The sequence below is a fragment of the Trichosurus vulpecula genome, chromosome 6, assembly GCF_011100635.1.
Source record: "Trichosurus vulpecula isolate mTriVul1 chromosome 6, mTriVul1.pri, whole genome shotgun sequence".
In the NCBI taxonomy this organism is placed as follows: Eukaryota; Metazoa; Chordata; class Mammalia; order Diprotodontia; family Phalangeridae; genus Trichosurus; species Trichosurus vulpecula.
The window spans coordinates 217,800,734-217,826,338 of record NC_050578.1 but is presented as its reverse complement, the minus strand read 5'-3'; the positions used below and the strand labels follow the sequence as shown (position 1 = coordinate 217,826,338).

The window sequence follows — 25,605 nt, the reverse complement described above, 5'->3', positions numbered from 1 at the left end:
GTAGAAGGCTTTATAAGCCTGAAAGTGTGATATTATTATTAATCCAGAAAGTAGGGGAAAGTTCAGGACTGGAACTCAGGAAATATAAGGACAGGATTGGAAACATAGATTGATCAGCTCTACAACAAAGGGTGCATTTATTAAGCACCTACTATGTGCCAGACTCTGGGGACACAAAGACAAAAGCAATACCATCCCATCCCCTCATGGAATTTACATTCTACTGGGTAAAAGAACACACACATATAAAAGCATATTCTAAATGGTACTAAGCAGAGACAAGGTGATTTTGGGAGGAGAGGGCACCAGCACCTGGGAGGGGCAGAGAAAGTTTTGTTTAGAAGGTGTCTCATTGGACATTGTAGAGTCATAGGATTTGGATTTAGAAATGACCTTAGAGCTCAGCTAGTCTAGCCTCTTCATTTTACAGATAGAGAAACTGAGCTTCAGAGAGAGGAAGTAGAAGCGACTGAGCCGAGCTTACACATGTAGCACATAGCAGAGCCGGGATTTGAACTCTAGTCCTCATTGTGTGGGAGACTTGGGATTAAATGGACTACCATGATTTGCCATGTGTTACTATTCTATTCTATATACAGTGGCTCATTCAGGCCCTTGAATGTACCTAATCACCAGTCACAGTGCCCCTCACATGAGCCCAGTCCTTTTCTTCCTATCACATTTATAACCTGCTATCATCATTACCCACTGATTATCCTTCTAAAATGTATTCCAAAAAATCGACTCCATCAGGGTCCTCCTTGGCAACCAGCATCCCATTCACTGTTTTTTTGCTTCGATTTTAGTCAAAGCTGTAGACTGACTCCTTTGTACCTAATCTAATCCAATCAGTGTCTGGTTAGGACCATACTGGCAGTGGCAGGTAGACAGACAGACAGATACATACATACATATATAAATAATGGTTACAAAGAAAGATATACAGACAAACAGAAATAGAGAGAGAGAAAAGGAGGTACATAAACAGATGGATAGATAGACGAACAGATGGACATGGCTGGATTGACAGATGTTGGATACGTAAAATAATATATATGAAGGTGTGTGTGTGTGTGTGTGTGTGTGTGTGTGTGTGTGTGTAATATGATGTAATAGATAACAGAGTCAGCAGAGCTGTCCAATTCTTATTTTCTCCAATTTTCTTTGAGAAGTAGAATGATCTCCAGACTGACAAGGATTGAATGAAACTAGCTAACAGGGAGCTCCAGCCTAAAGCTTTCTGTTAGGGGCTGGAAGCATATTATCCTTTGCTGCAATGAATCTGCAGTCTTCTCAATGCTGGCATTCCCTCTAATCCATCCATACCCACTCTTCTTGTGTGACTCTTATCTTCCCTTTAGCCCTCCCCATTTGATGTGGGTAAATAATGAGTTGTTAACCCATGAAACAAAGTTATTGCCAAAAGGGTGCCAAATACCATCCTTTCTCTTCTGGAGGGCCATCCCTCAAAGGACAGCTCTCAATATCAGAGTACACTGTAGGCCAGCCTTAACCTCTCCATCCCTCATAGCATCACTTAGTCTCAGAGTTGAAAGGGACGTAGAAGTCATCTAGTCCAACCCATACCTGAATAGAAATGTCTTCTGTGTCATCCACAGTAAACGACCTTCTAGCCTCTGCCTGAGTACCCCTAATGATGAGGAAATCACTACTGCCCATTTTTTTGGACATTTCAAAATATTAGGAAATATTTCCTCATACCAAAATGAAATCTTCCTCTATAATTTCCATCTGTATTCCTAATTTTGCCCTCTTAGATCAAGCAGAACAGCTATAAACTCTCTTCTTTTTTCTTTTGAAATATTTTATTTTTTCAATACACATAAAAACAACTTTCAACATTCATTTTTATAAAATTTTGTGTTTTGAACTTTCTCCCCCTCTCTCTTTCCCCTCCCCCCTCATTGAGAAAGCAAGCAGTTTGATATAGGTTATACATATGCAGTTATGCAAAACATATTTCCATATTAACTATGTTGTAAAAGAAAACAGAACAAAAAAAGAAAAAAGTTTTTAAAAATTGTGCTTCAATCTGCATTCAGACTGCATCACTTCTTTCTCCAGAGGTGGAGAGCATTTTTTTTTTGCCATAAGTCCTTTGGAATTGTCTTGAATCGTTGTATTGCTGAGAATGGCTAAGCCATTCACAGTTGATCATCATACAATATTTGCTGTTACTGTGTACACTGTTCTGGTTCTGCTCACTTCACTTTGCGTCAGGTCATGTAGGCCTTTCCAGGATTTTTTGAAAGCATCCTGCTCGTCATTTCTTATAGTACAATAGGATTTCACCACAATCATATACCACAATTTGTTCAGCTATCCCCCAATGGATAAGCAGCCCCTCAATTTCCAGTTCTTTGCCATGACAAAAGCTGCTATAAATATTTTTGTACATATAAGTCCTTTTCCATGTTTAAAAATCTCTTTGGGATACAGACCCGGTGGTGGTATTTCTGGGTCCAAAGCATGCCATAGTTTTATAGCCCTTTGGGCATGGTTCCAAATTGCTCTCCAGAATGGTTGGATCAGTTCACAACTCCACCAACAGTGCTTTAGTGCCCAATCTTTCCCAATTGTTTCCAACATTTGTCATTTTCTTTTTGTGTCATATTAGCTAATCTGATAGGTGTGAGGTGGTACCTCAAAGTTGTTTTAATTTGCATTTCTCTAATTAATAGTGATTTAGAGCATTTTTATATGACAGACAGCTTTGCTTTCTTTATCTGAAAACTACCTGTTCATATCCTTTGACCATTTATCAGTTGGGGAATGACACGTTCTTATCAATTTGACTCATTTCTCTCTATATATTTGAGAAATGAGGTCTTTATCAGAGAAACTTGCTGTGAATTTTTTTCCACAGTTATGATTACTAAACACATGTATTTCCCTCCATTCTATTTTCACCATTTATCCTTTCCTCTCTCTCCTTTCTCCCAGTCTCTCCTCCAAAGTGTTTTGCCTCTGACCACCACCTCCCCAAATCTACCCCCTCTACTATTAGCTTCCCCCTTCTCTTATTCCCTTTCCCTCCTACTTTCCTGTGGGGTAAGATAGATTTCTATATCCAACTGAATGTGTATGTTATTCCCTCTTTGAGCCAATTCCGATGAGACTAAGGTTCAAGCATTGTCTGCCACCACCCCACCCCCAATTTTCCTCCACTGTAAAAACTCTTTCATGCCTCTTTTATGTGAGATAATTTACCTCATTCCACCTCTCCCTTCCCCCTTCTCCCAGTGCATCCCTCTTTCTCACGCCTTAATTTTATTTTTTAGATATCATTCCAACGTGCCCTTTGTCTATGTACAAGCCATCCAACTGCTCTAATAATGATGAAATTCTTAGGAGTAAACCCCCTTCTGCATGTCAGTTCTTCAAATTTTGTTTTTGTTGTTTTTTCAAATCCATGAAGATAGCTATCATATCCTCTAAGTGTGTTCTTCTCTGGGCCAAACATCACTAGTTCCTTTACTTCAGTATGGTGTGGTCTCTTGTCTTCTTACCCTACTAAGGATCTTAAGAATTTCGAGCTTAAAGGGATTTTGTAGGTCAAGTTTGAAGCCTTCATTTTGTAGATGAGGTCACTGCTAAAGCCCAAAGAAGATGAATAATTTGTCTAAGGTCCCATAAGCTCAAAGCCACCAAGCTGTGATGAGAACTCAGTTCCTTTGAGTACAATTTCACTTCTCACACCTACATGAACTGCCATAAGTAACCCTCCTCTGGACATGCTTCAGGATGTCAGCATCTATGAAATACAATGCTTCTTCTCAGAACCAATACAGGGGAGCCAGGATCTGGGGCTAAGGGATTTCCTTCTTACTCAGTTCCTTCTCTGATTCCTAAACCCCAACATGAAGCTTGGAACCCTTTGAAATTCTTGGGGTGTGAATTTGTTTGGCCTCTGGGTTCACAGAAACAATGGATCTAACCCCTGATTAACTGCCTCCTCCCCTTCTATTGATGTCATCATATCATGGCTCCTAGTTCTAGTACCTACTCCCTCTCTCCATTCTATCCACAACTACCATGACCTCTAGAACCCACTAATGCCTAAACCAAGGTTTATTCTCCTACAGAACAGATTCAGTAATGAGGTTGCAGGGAACGATAAACACAGATAAAAGAAAACTGGAAGAGAAAGGGTACTGACCACAGCTAAAACACCAGAAAGGTGAGAGTGGGTGTGGTTCTGGAGGACAGATGATAAAATATATCACCCTCCTCTCAGGAGAGATGGGGCATGGATGACCAGCAAGAAATGTTGCACATGCTGTCAGCTGCAGTCATGGGGCCAGGAGATTCTGCTTCACTGTTCTCCTTTGTTAGAAAGGAGAGTTTGGAGGGAGGGGCAGGGGGAAATGGAGTGTATGCCAGGAAATGAGTGGTGTAAACAACAAAAAAGCATCAATAAAGCTTTTGGGAAAAGATCAATGTAGCATCTTTGTGTCTGCAGAAAGAGAAGGAGTAGAAAGTGGTGCAAAGTAGCTAATACTTAGATTTCTACTAATGACAGTCTCATAAAAAAAACTGCTTAGGCCAGCTTCTGTTTCCATTAGGGCTTGGCAGGAATCTGCTAATTGCCGATCCAAGGCAGTCGATTAAGCTAGGTCATATCAGGAGAAAAGACAAAAGCCCACTATAAATAAATAAGGCCTTCTTCAAGAGCTCCCAGTAATTGAGTACCCAGCTCAGCAAAAAGGTGTGGGAAGTAGGCAATTTGCCATCATAGTTTGCCTAGTAGGGTCAGCCAGCATAGCTACCAACAAGAATTGCAAAGGACCGACCTAGGCTCTTATTTCCAGCACATGTGGAAGACAAGGGGAATTTCACAATGACCCACAGAGAGAGTGTTGTGTTTGTATCTCTGCCGCTGGTAGAGAACAGTCATGTATGTATAAAGAGTAGATTACACAAAGAAAGGGAAGGAAGGCCTCCCCTCTTCCCAGCTTATTGGGAAAAATGAAGAGCTTCTGGAAAGAGTGGAAGAAATACTTCGAAGAGAAAACCAAAATGAATAAGAAGGGGTAAAAGAGGAATCCTAACTGTATCAGGAGGGTGGAGGACAAGAAGATGAAAAACAAGGACTTGGGGAAGCCCTGAGGCTTCTTCTTTTCCCAAGGAGAAAGCAGTTTCTTGTGTTCTAAGTAATGATGATGTGAATCCATAGATACCACTGGGAGAGAAATCAGCTATCAGTCAACCAACAAGAATTTATTAAGCAGCTGCTATATGCTGGGCAGTGTACTAGGTGCCATGAATTAAAATACCAAACCAAAATGAAACAAAAAGTGATCCCTACTCCTAAGGAGTTTACATTCTAACTAGGAGTGGTAGGAACGAGAAGAGATGAATAATGGTGGCTGGTAGCTTTCTACTGGTGATTTGACCTAAACAAGATAGATAGATAGATAGATAGATAGATAGATAGATAGATAGATGGATAGCTATAGACAGATAGCATAGATAGACAGATATAGATATAGATATATAGCAGTATGTGATACAGAAGTTCTAGGCAAAACAAAGAAAAAAACTCCCCTGAAGCTCCTGGAGGCATGGGTGGTATTTTAATCACCATTGCCCTTTAAAGGTTAGGGGCTTCTGGAAGATACAGGTGTGGGAAGTGAATACCTGGTCAAAAAGACAGTTTTGGAGGACAGAATTTGGATTTCTGAACCAACATTTAAAAAATAGAAACGATGGGCTTATGATCAGCAAAGGGATGCATCTAACAAAGGTTGATAAAAAAAATTCATGAGGAGTCTTTCAAAGCTGATTAAGAGAGCTTTAACCTGAAAATGGAAGGGGAGGGAGAGCAGCCCACATATGTCTGCTAAGCCATACGCCATAGAGAATAGCAGGTGCAATATAAGAAGAAGAATATAAGCAAAGAGGAGACAAAATATGAGAACAAAGCTAACAATAAAACCCATGGTCTCATATTATGTAACTATATAAAAATGCATAACGTATGAGTGATGAGGTAAACAAGGATTCTAATGCTAATAGATAAATTCAGTCTCAGGGACTTGGAAGGACAGGGTTTGCCTGAATATGCTAGGGTCGACCACATTTGATAGGAAGAGAACATATGAAAATAACAAAGGTGTAGCACTGTGCATGGTGATGTGAGGAAGCCCAGAGATCAGAGAGGGGCAGAGCATCTGGATGAGGATTCATGGAGGGAGTGAGAGTGTCATGGGAATATGCTGCCGCCTGCCTGGACAAGAGAAAATGGAAGGAGTGTTCAGGAAACAGATTGTAAACCTGGTGTGGAGGCATAATGTCACAGGAATGAGGGGATTTAGGCATCCTGAGAGCTGTTGGAACGCATTCTGTGCCAAAAACAGAACAGCTGAGAAATTCATAACTTGTTTTAATAATAATTCCATTCTGCAAAATGGAGAGGAAGCAATGGGGGGTACAGCTATTCTGGACCTGACTCTAACCAACAAGGAGGGATTGGATGCTGCAGGAGAAACAGTGGAAATGTCAGGAAGGAGTGACTAGCTGTGAGAGAGGTGGGGAATTAGACCAGGTCACAATACAAAGGCAGCTTAGGCAACTCAACTCACAGTGATGCTTAGATGCAAGCAACCACCCGATAGTCGGAAGCTTCCTCCAAGGAGCATATGATGCTTTACCTAGTGGGTTTTCCAGGCTTTGAACAGGCTGAAGCATATCAGGCCTCATAGAATAGCCACTCTTACCGAGGGTTGTTGAAGAGGTCATAGAAGGCTGTGGGAAGTCATTTTATTGAGGCAGCTAGGTGAGGTCATGGATAGAATATTGGACTTAGAATCAAGAAGACCTGAGTTCAAAACTAACCTCAGATACTTAATCAGCTAGTGAGCATGGGCAGGTCACTTAACTGGCCTAACTTTCCTCATCTGATTTTTTTTTAAAAAAGTAGAGGGGGATAATAATAGCACCTGCCTCAAAGGTTTGTTGTGAAGATCAAAATGAGATTATACATGTAGGGTTTTATTTTGGCTATAATAGAAGGCTATATAAATGCTAGCTACTATTACAATTGGTCTAGACCAGAAAAGTTAGTTTCCACCTGTAACACTGCTCCATCTTAGAATCTGTGATAGAAAAGAGGAGGAAAATCAGAAGGGGTTTTATTTGATTTGGAGAATGCATTTCAAAGGATTCAGGGACTGGATAGCTAGGATTTAATGATCTAAGTCAGTGGTTCTCAAACTTTTGTTCTCAGGACGCTTACCCTCATAAAAAATTATGGAACGTTCCCGAAAGAGCTTTTGTTTATGTGGATTATATCTATTAATATTTAATACAATAGAAATGAATATTATGAAAATAGTTTTGACTTTGTGGACCTCTTGAAAGAGTCTCAGGGTCCCCTAGGGGTCTCCAGAACACTTACCCTAAGTACACTTAAGAAAATTCTCAAGAATGAAATTCTAACACAAACATAAATCTGAAAAGATTGAGTTGTCTAAAGAAACCAATGTGAAAGCGCAGAAAACTCATCAACCAACTTTGATTTTTTAAAATACACATATAGAAGATAGAACAATATTTATGTTACTTTTACATTTGTAAAGCACCTGTTGCCTCATTTGATTCCCATAATAATGCCCTGAGGCAAGCACTGTTATGATTCCTATCTTATAGATGAAGAAATTAATACTAAGAGGTAAGTGACTTGCCCAGGATGATATAGGCATTGTATATATAAGTATATATACATATATATGCATATATACACACACATATATGTATGTATATGTTGTATATGTATATGATGTATGTGTCAGGCACAAGACTTGAATCCAGGTCATTCTAAGAGCAGGAACTGGTTTTTTTTGCCTTTCTTTGTATCCCTAGCGTTTAGCACAGTGCCTGGCACATAGATGGTGCGTAATGAATGCTTGTTTACGTGACTTGACTCTAGCCACTATGCCGTGCTTCCTCTCACATGATCTCTGGGCACTTTAATAGAAGGATGGTATCCAGAACAAGAGAAATGAGAATCCTGCTGGTCTCATATTTGGAGAATTGTGTTTAGTTCTGAACACCACATTGAAGAAGGATACTGATGAGCTAAAATGCCTTCAGAAGATGGTAAAGGGCCTGGAGACTGCGCCATAGCCAGTTCATCTGAAGGAACTGGAGATGTTTAGCCTGGAAAAGAGGGGACGTGGTAACTGTCTTCGAGTAATTGAAGGGCTGGCATACAAAAGAGGAATTAGGTTTATTCTGCTTGGCCCTAGAAAAAACAAAAGCAATGGGTATAAATTGAAAAAAGACAAAAATAGTAATAATAGCTCATGTTTACATAGTGCTTTAAGATTTACAAAACACTTACAAATATATACACAAAATAAGGAAATTAAGGCTGACAGAGGTTAAGCGATTTGCCCAGGGTCACCCAGCTAGGAAGTGTCTGAGATTTGATTTGAACTCAGGTCTTCCTGACTTGACCAAGTCCATTGTTTATCCGCTTGACAGAAGTGTCAAGACACAGTCCGCAACCCTTTGGAGTGTGGCCAGAATCAGAAATATAACTGGAAAATACTTAATAAAACAAATAAAAACATAGTAAAACATAGAAAAAATTAATCTGTGATTTTCTAGATCAACTCGTAGCCTGCTAGGATCCTTGGGTACAATCTAGTGGCCCCCATTGCTATATGAGTTTAACAGCCCTGAACTTTACAGTAAGGAAATATTCAAGCAATAATAGGAAGGAATGAGTACTAACAATGGGGGAGGGGGTCAGGAAAGGGTTAGAGTCAAAGGGGCACCTGAACTAGCCTTAAGAAACTGAAGGTAGAGGGAATGCGTGCCTAGCATGCACATAAGACAGCCTATGCAAAGGGAATGAGGCATGGTGAATTCAGGGTTTTAAGCATCACACTGGGCTTATTTTTGCCTAAAGGCAATAGGAGACCATTGAAGGTTTGTGCATAGGAAGTGAGTGACGTGGTTGGATATCTGTTCTTGGTAGCGGGTTACCTCTTACTAGAGAGTTTTAAGGAAAAGTTGGATGAATGGTCTGGTATGTTGGAGAAAGGAATCTTGCTCGGGTAAGGGTTGAAATAGATCAGGGGTTCTTAACCCCTTGGTGCCAATGGATGGATTTCAGGGGATCCATGAACTTAAATATGAAAAAAATCACATTTTAATTTTCATTAATCTCTTTGATTTTTGCATTTTTAAAAACCATTATTCAGAGAAGGGGTAAAAGACCAAGGTCCCCCAATGCATTCTGGTCCATCTCTAGTCATCCTGATCTACATGTGGCCACTGGATCCAGATGGCTCCAGAGGAGAAAGTGAGGCTGGTGACTTTGCATAGTCCTCCCTCACTTAAATCCAATTCACTTGCGTGTCATGGCATCACTTTTCTGATGTCGTGGTCCTCTTCAAGAGCAAAGGACAAACAGTAAGCCATAGAGCAGGCTGCCAAAGAGATCCAGGACATACCCCTTCCCCACAATATGAGGTACTTTGGGACTAGATGGTCTCTGACATCTAATGCTGAGATTCTGTGATTCTGAAGGTGTAGAGGAAGGTGGAAAGAGTAAAAAGTGAGATGTAGAGGAAGAAGCACTAGATTTGGAGCCTGAGGACCTGGGTTCAAATCCTGCCTCTGTTGTTCCCTACCTCTTTGACCTTAGTCACTTCTTCTCATGTTACTCATCTCAGTTGGACTAAATGATTTCTGAAATTCTTTCCATTTTTTTGAGAAATTAACAATGAGAGACATCTTTATATATATATATACATATGTGTGTGTATAATATGTATGTGTATATATGTGTATGTATGTGTATACACACATAAACACACATATTTCACATATATATATGGAGAGAGAGAGAGAGAGAGAGAGAGAGAGAGAGAGAGAGAGAGAGGGAGGGAGAGAAAAGGAGAGGAGAGGAGAGGAGAGGAGAGGAGAGAAGAGGAGAGGAGAGGAGAGGAGAGGAGAGGAGAGGAGAGGAGAAAGAGAAAAGAACAGAAGGAAGATCAAAAAGCAAGCCCAACAAGTAGGACAACTTTGAAGGCTACGGGTTGATTTTATTCTATTATTTATTTTATTATGCTACTCTTAAAATACATGATAGAGAACTGAAGTTTCATTCTCTTTTTCTGTCTTACTCTGTGTGTGCAAATGTCCATTCTCTTTGGTGTCTGTTAAGTTCAGGATAAAAATGTATTAAAAAGAAATGAACAACAAGGGATTGGTTTATAGAGTCTTCTTGTGCTGAGAGCCAACACACACAATCTTATTAGATTGTGAGCTCCTTGAGAGCAGGAACCAGGTTTTGTTCTTCTTTGGACCCTTAGTATTTATGTACTGACACATATTTAATAAACACTAGCTGGGCTTCAGTGCACTCTTTTTCAGTGCCTAGCACATTTCCATTCCCTAACAGAGGGCCTTGAACTGGGGGGAATGGTTCTGTTTTTATATATCCAGATACTTAGTCTGAGGATTTTGATAGTTATAAGGCAAATAGTGAAAAAAACACTGAATTTCATATCAGATTCACTTCTTACTACCTGGTTGACTTTGGATAACTTACTTAATTTCTCCAAATCTGTTTCATCATTTGTAAAATGAAGGACCTAGTCAGTTCTAAATACTATGTTTTCATAATATCAACTAATTTTAAAAAAGTCTCTGAAGCCAAGCAAATGCAATGTATCAAGAAGCTATGCCCCATTACCCAGAAAAATTCAATTTAAGAGTTCACCTCCAAAGCTCATAAATGATGTCCCTTTCCTCTCATAAAGTCTCTTCTAAAATGTGACTCATAAAATGTACCCAGTACTTAGGATGTAGTCATGCCAGAACGTTGGGTTGTAGGGCTACCATCTCCCTCATTCTGGACATTGCTTCTCAAAAGTCTAAGACTACATAGTTACATTTTAAGCTTGGAGTCCACTTAAGGCTTCAAGTACGTTTCTTATGAAAATGTCTAAACCCACCTTCGCCATTTTGTATCTTTTTTTAATGAGGCAGTGCATTGATTATCATTTAATTAATATCATTTTTAAGAGATCTGACTTTATATTCCAACCTACTTGGATCTTATTAGATCATGATATTCTTATCCAACCCATTAGCTATCCTTATCAGCTTCAGGCCTTCTGCAAATTTAATAAGCATGCCTTCTATAACTTCATCCAAATCGCAGATAAAAATGTTATCTTAATTTTCAATTCACTGGTAACCATTTTTGCTCTTTTCTCCCCCATTTGAGGAGCATTCCTATTGATAGAGAAAACAGAGGCAAAATAAAAGTTTAAAAGCTCTACCTTCTTCATTGTTAAATATCATGATCTCATTGACCCTGAGTAGGAGTATTAGGATGATACTCTAAAGAGATCAAATGAAGAGGAAAAGGACCCACATGGACAGAAATATTTATAGCAGCTCAAAAAGACTGGAAGTTAATGGAGTGCCTACCAATTGGGGAATTGCTGAACAAATTATAATATATGAGTATAATGGAATACTACTGTGCCATTAGAAATGACAAAAGAGAAAGTTTCAGAGAAACCTGGGAAGACTTGTATGAACTGATGCAGAGAAAAGTGGAACAGATACAGAACAGTTTACACAATAACAATGAAATCGTAAAAATATACTCAGGAACTCTTATCAGTGCAATGATCAGCTGTGGTTCCAAGCAACTGATGATGAAGCATGCTACCCATTTCCTAATAGAGAGGTGATAGACTCAAAATGGAGAATGAGACATATTTTTGGACATGGCCATGATGGAATTTGTTTTGCTCAACTCTGCACATTCATTACAAAGGTTTTACTTCTATCTTTTTTTTTCAATTTGAGGAAGGAAGTTAGAGGGAGAAAAAATAAATACTTGTTAATTGCAAATATAAAAAATTAAAATAAAAAAATTAAACTTAAAAAACCACTTTATTGCTAAGCAAACTGTGTATAACATTACTACAATTGTGTTCTCCCAAGTTCTCCATCCCTCTTGAATCAACTTTCCTCTTAGAGTCTCAGACCATGGGATACTATCCATCATATCTCTGAAGCCTGTGAAATGCACTCTTCAAAAGTTGAGGGTTTGGGCCAGATTATACCCAGCTTTTCTCTCCTCTAAATATTGGAGTGGTTGCTATCTCCCAAGGTTCTGGCTATTTCTATTTCAGTCCCTTCTTGTTGGTCAGTATCATATTCAGAATTACAGACCTCTTCATCACTTCCTCACCTTTGGAAGACTGCAATTATGATTAAGGAAAATCACGAATTTGTCAGCTGCTTTGTTTTGGGCAGAGTTCCAACAGAGAGTTGAATTCCCTCTCTACAATTATGTCATGTCTCTGCGCCTGCTTTGTGTCAGAAACTCATCTTTCATTTCCTCCATTTGATCCACTTATCTGTAGTATACTCTCACCAAAGCAGCCCTGCTGTTTCACCTCCTTTTTATTTTCATTCAAGTGTTTTCCATCATGCTTCCTGCAAAATGGAATTTTTATATTTTTATAACGTATACTGGGTGTTACCATGACCACAATGGAGGAGAACTCTCTGCGGCAAAACACTGAACATGGGCCTCTCTCTCCCAGAGCCTATCCTTCAAAGGGGAGATCTCTGCAGAAGAGAATAGACTAGGAGAGTCTCTTTATCCCAAAGTCTATTCATCAAAGGAAGGCTCTCTGTGGAGGAGGACGCTGACATCCTTTTTTAGAGTCCACCCATCAGAAGGGATCTTTCTTTGGAAAGGATAATGTAGACCAGCCTCTCTCTGTGTTCCAGGGCGATCCTCAGAGGAGAGTAGGGAAATAGAATAGCCTCTCTCAGTCTCTCAGAAAAAGAGCTGTCTGAGCCAGCTAATTTTGTAACAACAGATGAGGAGGATGTCCCATATCAGGGCTGGTTCTGCTCCTCTTTGCTGTGAAACCTGCCCTTCCCAGTATCTTGTTCTGATCAACCTTAGGACTTAACGAGAAGATGTGAAATTGTTCTCCACTCCTGAGAGTCTCCCCGATTAGTGCTTTGCCTCTCTCAGTTCCACCAGGTTACTGGCTCTCTCCAAAAGACATGTGCTTTATCATGAAATCCTAACATAGGAACTTTGTGCTTGGAGTCAGGGGGCAGTTTAGAATGAGCAATGTCAGGGTCTATGCGTGGTTAAATATCAGTATGAACACATGGTCATGGGTGAGTCCAGGGTCAGTTTGTGTGTATTTTCAGTCTGTTTCCAGAATCAAGGGCCAGTCTGTGTATGAGGAGTAGAGTGAATCCAAATAGCCTGTGTAGGAATGGAACCTATGAGGGTAACATCGTTGGGTTGATTCCGTTCACCCCATTAGGCTCATGTTGCCATTTCTGGGCAAGCTGACAGCAGGCTGGGTGGAACTTAAAAAGGAGATGAAGAAATAGCTTTATCCAAGATAATAGTTTAAAGGCACCTGTGAATTTTGTTTAATTTTCCTTTTCTTTCTTGTCCAGTGCCCCCACTTCAGCTCATTTGCAGATGAGCTTACTGACTACGTGACCAAGAACATACTTGCCACGCCCATCATGAATGGCAAAGATGTTGTTGCTGTAATCATGGCCATAAACAAAACTGATGGCCCATTTTTCACCAGCGAAGATCAAGATGTAAGTGTTGGACAAACACACAATGTGTGCATATGTCTCTGTGTGTTTGCTTATCTCTGTATGTGTTGGTATACTGTGTCTCCTTCCCTCTGTGTATATACCTGTAGACATGTCTACACAGACACACACACACACACATATATGTTTATATACTATCTCTATGGTTTTTGTGTGCCTGCGTATTGCCTCTCTCTCTCTCTCTCTCTCTCTCTCCATATATATATATATATATATATATAAAATATACATATATATACACACATATATATATATGTGTCTATATATGTCTTTGTGCATCTCTATACATTTGCACAACTCTGCTTACCCTTGCGTCTCAGTGTTGATGCCTATGTCTATACATATGTTAATGCAGCCCATTTACACTACTTTCTCTCAGTCTTTGTTGACCATTCTCCCAGTTTTTCTACTGATTTTATTTTCCGGTTTGTGTTATCCTATTCTCTTTCATTATGTTTTGGAGCTATAATATTCATGTTGATAATTGCTCCTACTCCACAGCAACCCACTTTTACAATTCCTCAGTCCTAAATATGATGATTTCCTTCTCCATGCCAATTTGGTAACCTACTGTCATGGTCACAACTTTGATTTCCCCATCTCTTGTGATTTCACCACTTCCAAAATTGTGAACATTCATAGGATGGTGGCTTTAGAGTTAGAAAAGACCTTGGATTTCATCTAGTCCAACTCCCTCATAAATAGATGGAGAAACTGAGGTTCATAGAAGTGAAGAGATTTGTTCAAGGTCATATGGGTAATTAGTAGCAGAACTGGGACGTGAATCTGTCTTCTGACTCTAAATTCAGTGTGCTTTTCAGATACCATATTGGAATTCTACTCTCTGGCCACACCCTCATATCCTTCCATTTCTCCTGCTATATCACTCACATTAAACTGACTTTTTGCCTTTATTTGTCATTTGGTCCCTTAATTCATCCCTCTGTTCCAGGCTGTCTTCCATATTCTTCCTTCCCTTGCATCATCACTCATCCAACCCCATGAGTTATCACTCTAATTTTTCACTAATAGTCTAAAAAATCTCTCGCTCTCTTTGACCCTTTGCCATTCCTCAACTCTGAATCCTGGGTAATTGCACTATCCAGTCTCTTCATTCCTGTTCCAAGACTGCTGAGTGTCACCAGAGAAAGATAGAATCAGGCTAACTTTACCTACTACTAAGCATTTCCCTTCATGCAGCTCAACATTCCTCTCTGATCACAGGGATCCCCTCTGTCATTCCCCAGAGCCTCCATTCCTAACTTCTTCTTTCTTCTCTCACCCAATTTCTCTCCTGTACTCCATAATTGTAGCAGATAACCTCCCCTCCTACATAACCGAGAAGACAGGCCATCTGATTTGAGTTCCATCAACTCCTTCATCCATTCATCAAAATGCCTCAGAATCATCTCTGTTAGGTTCCCTGGGACTCCATTGACCAGTCATTCTCCTTGGGCAACTCAAACCTGAAGATGAGCCCAGCTGTGCCCATGCTTTAAATACACCGTACTAAATAAAATTGTTTGCAACAGCTCTCCTCATTTTTCTCTCTCTACTGATAAACACTGTTTATCACTCCCCACCTCCTATGAATATTCCCCAACACATCAAGGAGAAGAAGCTCAATAGTAAGCCTCTTGGTGCCTAGTTCCCAGCTTCTGCCCTCACTCCCAGGTCTCTTCCATTTGGTTTTATGTTTTGATCTTCCTTGTCACCAAAGTAAGATTCTACAGTCTGATTTTTTCCCTACTGTTTGCTCATTTTCCCAGCCAATTACTTAACTTTTTAGCTCTTTGTTAAGGTAGGACTCTGCTTCCAGTGTGGTGGGTGTACTGTCCCAAGCTTCGAGGGTTTTGTGCACCTGTTTTCAGAGATAATTCGAGGGACCTGTAAATTTTCAGTTCTTCCAAGGTTGTATGATCGAAGGAGAGGTGTTTATTCCTCTCCTGGCCTGTGCTCTGGTCTGTGAGTGACCATAAGTACTCTTTTCTGCCTTGGAACTGTGAGGAGGATTCCCTCTCCACCGCTGCCACAAGCTCCACCAGGCCAGCACTTTTTCCCATCCCAGGACTGTGACCCAGATCCAAGCATGGGCAAAGCAAAGGAATCCTGCCTCAGCGCCAGAAAAGAGATCCATGCAATCCCCCTCTGATCAGCTGCTCAATCCCATCTGTGGGCTGAGAGCTCCAGAAGTAGCCACAGCCACTACCATCCTGGGGTTGGGGCCTGACCATGCTCCTCTCTCACCGAGATCCAATAGACCTTTCCTACTGATCTTCTAAGTTGTCTTTGGGTTGTTTGTGGGTTGAGAAGTCTGGAAACTGCCACAGCTGCTAGTGGTTCAGTCCCCTGTGGCCTGCTCTGGGTTTGCTGGGGGGCCCAGTCTGTGCTGGTATGGCCAGCATTGGTCTGCGCTCCTTTCTCAGATTGGTGCAACAGACCCTTCTGTTGACCTTCCAGGTGTCCTTGGGCTGGAAAATTTGTTTCACTCTGTTATTTTGTGGGTTCTGCTGCAATAAAATTTGTTTAGAGTCATTTTTACAAGTATTTGGAGGGGTTTGGGAGAGAGCTCAAGCAAGTCCTTGCTTTTACTCTACCATCTTGGCTCTGTCCCCCACCCTCACCCCCCCCCCCAGCTCTCACACTGCATATTCACCTGGAACACACCTTTTCTGAAGCTTTTGCTTCACCGACTACTCATACTCAGCTTTCATGCAATACCATGTGTGAGGGGTCAGAGAAGGGGTACTGGATCCCCCTCACTCTTCTTTATGAAGTGAATATCCACCAAGGCAAAATATGGATTTTCAATAAAATAGAGGACTTTCAAGCTTTCTCAGTGAAAAGACCAGAACTGAATAGAAAATTTGACTTTCAAACACAAGAATCAAGAGAAGCATGAAAAGGTAATCAAGAAAAAGAACAAGAAAAAGAAATTGCAAGGGACTTACTAAAGGTGAACTGTTTTGTTGACATTCCTACATGGAAAGATGATGTGTATGATTCATGAGACCTCAGTATTAGGGTAGCTGAAGGGAATATGCATACATATATGTTTAAGTATATATATGGGTGAATGTATATGTATGTATATATATATATATATATATATATATATGGAGAGAGAGAGAGACAGAGAGAGAGACAGAGAGAGAGAGAGAGAGAGAGACAGAGAGAGAGAGAGAGAGGGAGAGAGGGAGAGAGCAGACACAGGGTGAGTTGAAGATGAAGGGAAGATATCTAAAAGAAATATGAAGTGAATATCCAGACCACACATTCACTGCAACTTTTGTCTTTCCTTCCAGCTTACAATCACCACAATATCACATATTTCTTAATGACCTTGAATACAATAAAAAACAGAGATTCTTAACCTTTTCTTATGTCATGGACTCCCCTTGGCAGTCTGGAAAAGCCTAAGGGCTCCTCTCTGAATAATGTTTTTGAATGCATAAAGTAAAACCTGTAAGATTACCAAAGAAACAAATTGTAGTGAAATGCATAGCTATAAAAATTTTTTAACAAGCTCGTGGAAGCCAGGTTAAGAATCTTTGCTCCAAAGATTGTAATTAGTTGCTTGTCCTTTGAGTCTTTGCGTACGTGAGAGGTAGGGAGGAAACCTTCCCATTCACATGGCAACACATGAGTCCTTTCCTCTCTCCATTCAGAGGCATCTCAATCTCCTAAAAATCACCTACTTCATCCTCCTCTCTGTTAACAGAAAAATAGTCATTTTTTCCAATTTTTTTACCTATTGCCTTCTAGCTTATTTGGATATCATATTTGTGAAAGTTGCTTACACATAGTACTGCCATTTCCTCTCCTAATACTCTGGCTGTGTGGGTTCTACCTTCACAACATCACCAAATGTGCTCTCAGAAAGACTGTCAATAAGCTCCTAATTATGAAATTCAATTCGCACTTCTTAAAAATTCACTTCGCAAATCTTAAAAAAAAATCTCCCTTCCCCTTAGCGTCTGTGCATCTTTTGATAGGAGGGGAAGACCCCTGGATATACTCTATGTCTGGGGCTTCAGCGACGCTGCACTCACTTCCTTCCTCTCTTACTCCTATAACCACTTCTCTGTGTCCTATATTGATTCTTCATGGTCTCCCTGGCCGTTTATTGTGGGTTTTCCCCAAGGAGTTGGTCCTTGGCCATTTTCTCTTCTTTTTGTACACTCTCTCCCTTTGCAATATTACTCACATTACTCAACTATTGCCTCTATGAAAATGATTCCCAAATTTATATCTCTAACCTTGACCTCTCTTCTGAGCTCCAGATCTGCAACTTGAGAGGTATGTGGTGTAATGGACAGAGGACTGAACTTATAGTCAGAAAGATCTGAGCTCAGATCCTGCTTCAGGAATTGCTAGTTGTGTGACTCTGGGCCAGTTATCCACTTGACCTCTCTGGACCTCAGTTTTCCTATCTATAAAATGGGGAGATTGAACTTTAAGATCCCCACCAGTTCTAAATCTATGATTTAATGAATTTCAACTATCTAAAAGGTGATTGGTGATGTCCCATCAACAGCTCAAATCCAATGAATCCAAAATTGAGTTGATTATCTTTCCCCCTAAATGTGCCCTTCTGACTCCACTACTTCTACCTGTGATACCACCATTCATCCAGTCTCCTATGCTTGAAACCCTGAGATTATCTTTGACCCTTCTGTCTCCCTTGCCTCTCTTATAATAAGTTGCCAAGTCCTGTGGATTCCATTTCTTGCATTGCCCCCCAAACCACACCCCCCATGTATACATTGATTTCCCTCTGCTACTATTCTAGGAAAACATTCTCAAATCACTTCACATTTCTAGGATGTTCTCATAATACTCTTCTCCAGTCATCCAAGCAAATTGGATAACTCACTGCATTCCAAACATGGTCCACATTCTCCTACCTGTTTCTTTGTTTTTACTGTTCCCTCTGCTTTGAATAGACTCCCCCCTTTTCCCTGTTGAGTTTCTGTCCATCTTTGAAAGTCCTATTCAAATGCCACCTCCTCATACAGTCTTCCCTGATCTCCCAGGACAAGTCTGTAAAGACATGCCTTCCCCCTTGAATCTCACATGTTTTTTTCCTCCAAAACCTTCCCAGTGAACTTATTATGTAAGATTTGGTATAGTAGCCCTCTGTGCTTGTGTCTGATCCCCTGACTAGACCATAATCTCCATGAAAGCAGAGAGTGTGTCTTATCTAAGCTTCATATTTCTTGCAGTTCCCAGCAGGTACTTAATACAGATTCTCTGTATGTTGAATGAATGATTGGGTAGATGGAATCCCTCTGGGTATCTTGATATGCATGGACTACACCTATGACTGTACAGACATACTTTTCTTTTTGTGTATCTGTGTATCCTATATATATACACATACATACCATGTAAATATGTGTATGTGTATATATACTTATATTTGTGTTTGCATGGATAGATAGATAGATAGACAGATAGATAGATAGATAGATATGCCTCTGCCTACTTGTGTCTGTATAAGGCAGTCAAAAAGGTGGATAGGTATCAAAAGCAGAGACCTCGTGCTTGGAGTCACCCAACCTGGTACAAGTCCCAGTTCTTCCACTTACTATTTTTGTGACCCTGGACAAGTCACTTTGCCTCAGTTTCCTATTCTATAAAATGGGCATAATAATCTGCCCAGCTCAAAGAGGGTTGTAGCAAAGATCAAACGAGATTATTGTATGTGAAAATGCTTTGAAAACTGTAATGAATTGTCCAGAGGTGAGGGCTTATTACTTTCTGTGCATCTCCAAACAAGTCTGTATATTTCCATGTATCCCTTTGTGCCTTTGCATCTAAGCTGTGTTGGGAATTCTCCACACAGTGTTCTTTTCATCTCAGTCCCAGATTCCCAGCTAACCCCAGCTCTCACGATGTGAAGGATTACCTGCTACAGTTACAGAATCCAAGGTATTCCTAGGGACAAGAGGATTCCCCACAGTCCCAGATCCCAGGGTGACCTTGAAACTAAGACTGCTACCTCCTCACCAGTGTTTTTTCTACTATGTAATGAAGAGATGTGGAACAATTGTGTCATGTGGAATACATACTTTGTTTAACTGTTAGGGGACAAAACTAGGAGCAACAGATGGAAGATGGTAGAGGCAGATTTCAGCTCGATATAAGGAAAATTTTCTTTACAATTAGAGCTCCCCAAAAGCGTGTACCTGCCTCAGGAGGGAGTGGCCTCCTCATCACTGGATGCCCACTTCTAGGATTTAGAGCTAAAAAGGCCACTCATTTGACAGAAGAGGAAACAGGCTCAGAAGTCAACTCCTGAGGTCACTTAAGTAGTAAATAGCAGGCCTAGGAATTAAAGCAGTGTCCTTGGACTCCAAATGCAGTGGGCTTCCCACTATAACATAGAGTACTAGACAATCATGTAGTTCTCCTTTCGACACTAAGATTCTATTAGTCTAAGAAACATTGTTTAAAGTATCACAATACCCATCCCATTTTAGCTCTAACACCTTAACTGTTGTTGTTCAGTCATTTCAATAGTGTCCGACTCTTTGTGACCCCATTTGGGGTTGTCTTGGCAGAGATACTAGAGTGGTTTGCCATTTCCTTCTGCAGTTCATTTTACAGATGAGGAAACTGAGGCAAACAGGGTTACGTGACTTGACCAAGGTCCCACAAATAAGTGTCTGAGGTCAGATTTGGACTCAGGAAGATGAGTCTTCCTGACTCCAGGCCCAGCCCTCTATCCTCTGTGCCACCTAGCTGCCCTGGGTGGACCTCAAGGACTATTATATTACCCTGAGAGGGTAAATCAGCTAATCATTGTAAGAGAGTGTTACAAAAATAAACAATGGGAACTCAGGGACATAAAGATTTTGCATTGTATGGGTCTGTTGGATTTTTTAAATGATGTGGGTAAAATCTCATCTTCCTTTTGGGTAAGTACAGAAGATTTTTACCAAATGATCTATAAAGATCTAATGAAATATCTTTTATAACTTTCATATTTTAAAAAATCATTCTTTCAGGTTTTCTTGAAGTATCTGAATTTTGCCACCTTAAACCTCAAAATCTATCATTTGAGCTATCTGCACAACTGTGAGACTCGAAGAGGCCAGGTGAGGAAATGAGTGAGGGGACTCAGATCTCACCCACCCGCTCACCTCCCTCCAGCCAGCCCAGGAAAGGGAACAGCATCTCCCTTCAACCAATCTAAGAGGGTTCTCTCTCTCTCTCTCTCTCTCTCTCTCCCTCTGTCTTTTCCCCTCTCCCTCTCCTCTCTAAACCTCTCTGTCTCTGTCTGTGTCTCTTTCTCTCTATCTCTCTCTGGCTCTCTGTCTCTGTCCCTGCCTCTCTATCTCTCTCTGGCTCTGTGTCTGTCTCTCTGGCTCTGTGTCTGTCTCTCTTTCTGTCTCTGTCTCTGTCTCTCTCTGTCTCTCTCTGTCTCTCTGTCTCTCTCTCTCTGTCTCTCTCTCTCTCTCTCTCTCTCTCTCTCTCTCTGTCTCTCTCTCTCTCTCTCTGTGTGTGTGTGTGTGTGTGTGTTTGTGTATGCCTCTCTCCCTTTTCTTCTCCCCCTCCCTGCTCTCATACTTGTAGGACTGTCCTCCAGTCCTGCTCTCCCACATTTTCCATGGGGGGAAGGGGAAGTATTTTATCAACTCATCCAGGTATGTTGGCCCTCTAGAGAAGACTGAACCCAATGGAGTAAAGTTCTCTTGTTGAAGGATCAGGTCCCATGTCTGGTTGGCCAAGGTTGAGAGGAGAGAAAAAGAAAAATTCAAGTTGCAGAGGGTATATTAAAACTATACCCTTTCTATCCCATGTTGGGTGGGAACTCACTGAGAGCAGGGTCTAAACCTGTTCCTCTTCCCTCTCTCCCAGATTCTGAGCTCTCCTTGGGTCCAGCCTGGTCCTACTACCTGTTCCTTTCCCTCAGTTTGTAACCGCATGAGAGGCTGGGCACATAGAAATGCTCTGTGAAGGTGGCCTGGATCATTCCATTCATTTTCCAGCATGGATCCCTTTTCTTCTTTGCTTTAGAAACGTTTTCCATTATTTCCCATCTTTCGTCTCCCACCACTAGCCCTCCCCCATGATCAAGCAGCTGTACTTAACAGAAGTGTGGGTGGCTGAGAGCACCACAGGGCACAACTGGGTGTGTTTGTCCTCAGGTACTGCTTTGGTCCGCCAATAAGGTGTTTGAGGAGCTTACGGATATTGAGAGACAATTCCACAAGGCCTTTTACACAGTCCGAGCCTACCTAAACTGTGACCGCTACTCTGTGGGCCTCCTGGATATGACTAAGGAGAAGGTGAGTCACATAAGGACTGACAGAGCGATGACATCCTCCAGAGCTAAGCACACGTCTCCTGCTGTCTCAGAGTCTGACTCTTTTCCTAAGTCCTCCACAGAAGTCTGTCCAGTATTAACCACAATGCCTTCCTCTCCCCTGTAGGAATTCTTTGATGTGTGGCCAGTGCTTATGGGAGAAGCTCAACCATATTCAGGGCCCCGAACTCCTGATGGCAGAGTGAGTTACTGAGGTGTTTCTGTTGGGAGTCATTGGTCTCCTTTAGGCTTAGGATAACCCTTTGTGGGGGAAAGAGGAGAAAGGGGAGACCCGGCCAAGGGTAGAGGCTGAGAAAAGTGACCCTAACTCTATGGGATCATGGTAGGCCCAAATCTGGGCCTGATGGTACAGCTCAGCTGCATTGGTGTTCATAATCTTGAGAGTGAAAATGCACACGTGGGTGACTGATTTGTGTGGCTGGGTATGTCAGAATATGGGTGTACAATGTGAGGTTTTTAGGTGGCTGAGTGTATGTGTATTTGCACTTCTGTGTCTCTGTGTAATTATAAGTATATATGGGTGGTTATGAATCTGAATAGATATGTGTGTGCAGCCGTGTGAATGACTATAAGAATATTGTGTGTGGCAAAGTATATCAGAGTATGTGTGCACATTTATGTTGGAGAGCGAGGCTGGATGTGTGGAATACACACACATATGTACACAGATACAGATATAGATATACATATCTATTTGCATCTGCATATATTTGTGTGTCTTCATGTATGTGTGTCTTGTGTGTGTTTGTGTATGAATGTGACTGGGTATACGAGCATATGTATGTTTGGAGTACAAAGGTATAACAGGAAGATCATTGAATTTGGAGTCCAAGGACCTAAGTTAGAGTTCCAGTTCAACTACTTAACCCCTGTGTGAACTTAGCCAAGTGACTTTTCTCTCTGGGCCTTGGTTTCTGCCCCTATAAAATGATAGGACTGGACTAAATGACCTCTATAGTTCCTTCCAGCTCTATGACCCTCTGGGTGTATGTGGGTGTTCGTGCATGGGTGCTCAGCCTCCCTTATGGGTGTGATCTCAAGATAGGTCTACAACAGCCTTTATCACTTGGTGGGGTCCAGTAGAGAGCAGGATTCTAGAAAAACCTGTAACAATTTGGTATCTTTTTTTTTTTAAAGGAAATCCAGTTTTACAAAGTAATTGACTATATCCTTCATGGCAAAGAAGATATTAAAGTCATTCCGTAAGTGAGCAGGCCCTTATGGAAGTTGTTAGAGGTATAAATGAAGGGGAAATACCATATAACATACTCAATATAATTTGGTATAAAAGCATGGCACCGAGAAACACCATGAAACGGTATAATATACTGTAACAGAATGCCTAGCACATTGTAGGCACTAGGTAAATGTTTGTTTATTTGTATTAATTGAATCCTATTGAACTAACATGTAACACAATGTGACACACATAAATACAATGAGAGGGGGATGGTTTTGCTCAGAAAAGGACTTTGAAGACCCCTTTCTTATGGAATCTCTCTCTCTCTCTCTCTCTCTCTCTCTCTCTCTCTCTCTCTCACATACACACACACACACACCACACACACACACACACACACACACACACACAAACACACAGATACCACCTTGGCCAGCCCAGAACCTGTTGATGAAGAAACTGCAGGGAACGTTTGGGGTGACAAAAGAGAACAGGGGCACCCTCCTGAATCTTGACCCCACAGGTCAAGAATATCCCTGGATTTCCCCTAATTCTTTTCAATGGCCCATTTGAAATCTGCCATTCAGGAACCGAGATCAGTAAAATGGAAAGTGTCCCAGAAAAGGAATGAGATCTGGACTAGTCCCAGCCCTCTCACTCACTATTTGTGTGACTTTTGATAAGTCACTTGATTCAATTAAATAAATATTTATGAAGCATCTACTTTGTGCAAGGCACTTAGGGGCATAAGAAGATAAATAATGGGAATACAATTTCTCAAGGAGCTTACACTCTAATAAGATAGAAAGACAAATATGCAAATAACTATAATACAAGAAAACATGGTAAAAGCATGCATTTATACATAAGTATATTTGAACCAGACCCTCCAACCCCATAGTGGCCCATGACCTTCATAGCCCAGTTCCCACTGTACCATACCATTGTTTTTCCTGCTCTTCTCCCCAGGTCTGGATCTGAGAGTGGCTCATAAGCAAACTGGCCAATCTGCCCATTTTAATCCAATAGTTCTAGAAAAAAAAAGATTTGACTTGAGCTGAACTCATGACCCACCCTCAATCTAGTTCTATTTCATAGTTGTCCCTTGGCCATGGCTGACTCCACGTCATCAAGACATGCAAAGACAGTCAACTTTCTCTTTCCATGATCATCGCTACTACTGGGAGCTTCCATACATACACATATGTGTGTGAGACAGATTCTAAGCACAAGTATTTCTGATGAATGTTAGGCTGGATAAGACTATTCTGCATTTCTCTTTCCCCCAGAACTCCCCCAGCGGATCACTGGGCACTGGTCAGTGGCCTCCCAACCTACGTAGCAGAAAGTGGCTTTGTAAGTCCTTTGGGTCATTCTAATGTCATTAGAGGCTTGAGGCTGGTACACATGATATAAGCTATTGGCACTTATGCTCAGCTATTTAAGGACATAGCTATCTTCCCTCATCCTCCCCACCCCCCACCCCCTTGGGTTTAGTGAATGTGAATGTATTTGTTTGTACCCATCCATCCATTTAGAGGCACGATTGTTTGTGTATGAGGTTGCGGGTCAAGTAACTCTTTCAAATTCCATCTGATGCTGTAGCCGCTCTTGGTGAAATTATTTTTCTGATCCTTCCCCAGATCTGTAACATTATGAATGCCCCTGCAGATGAGATGTTTGAATTTCAGGTGAGTGTTTGTCTGGTTGTCGATAAGAATTGCCTATTGTTTGAGGAAAAAATTGCTTCTCTTCGGAGATGATGCACACAAAATTGTCTCTGCCTGAGAGGCAAGCAAGTGGCATCAATGCTTCCTATGTGACAAATTCAGAAATAAAGTTCCCTAGTACTTGGTCATTCTTTGTTTCTGTCTTCATTTAGGAAGGGCCACTAGATGACTCTGGATGGATTATAAAAAATGTCCTCTCCATGCCTATAGTCAACAAAAAAGAGGAGATTGTTGGCGTTGCTACTTTTTACAACAGGAAAGATGGGAAACCCTTTGATGAACAAGATGAAGTTCTTATGGAGGTAAAAACTGTCCTGTGTATGAAAACAGAACATTATAGGCCAAAGTATCCTGAGCACAGGAATCAGAGTATTCTGGAAATGATAAACAGGGGTTATAGGTCAAAGTCTTACAGGTATGGGGTTAGACCTTTGAGAGATAGAATGTTCTGGGTATGGGAACAGAGCATTAGGGAGCAAAATGTTAGAAGTATGCAAATAGACATTTGGGAATCAAAGTGTTCTGGATATAGGACAGAATATTGAAGAGAAAAGTGTTCTGGGTATGGGAATGGAACTTTCGAAGCTAACATCTTTTGGGTTTAAAACTGGAGCATTGAAAGAGCTCACAATCCCTTACTCCAAACCTGGTCAATCAGGAGTTTCTTCCACCTCTTCCATCATCATGTTGCCTGA

At 41.0% G+C, this 25,605-nt stretch overlaps 1 protein-coding gene across 1 annotated transcript in view; it reads left to right on the top strand.

The window, feature by feature from the left end:
* The window catches only part of PDE6B (phosphodiesterase 6B), a 77,805-nt gene that overhangs the window by 19,096 nt on the left and 33,104 nt on the right, over nucleotides 1–25,605 (top strand). Inside the window, exons 2-9 of the mRNA XM_036763912.1 lie at nucleotides 13,495–13,647; nucleotides 20,679–20,768; nucleotides 21,822–21,962; nucleotides 22,107–22,181; nucleotides 23,138–23,202; nucleotides 24,470–24,536; nucleotides 24,824–24,871; nucleotides 25,063–25,212. Coding sequence (XP_036619807.1) covers nucleotides 13,495–13,647; nucleotides 20,679–20,768; nucleotides 21,822–21,962; nucleotides 22,107–22,181; nucleotides 23,138–23,202; nucleotides 24,470–24,536; nucleotides 24,824–24,871; nucleotides 25,063–25,212 — 789 coding nt within the window. The remainder of the gene's footprint in view (nucleotides 1–13,494; nucleotides 13,648–20,678; nucleotides 20,769–21,821; nucleotides 21,963–22,106; nucleotides 22,182–23,137; nucleotides 23,203–24,469; nucleotides 24,537–24,823; nucleotides 24,872–25,062; nucleotides 25,213–25,605) is intronic.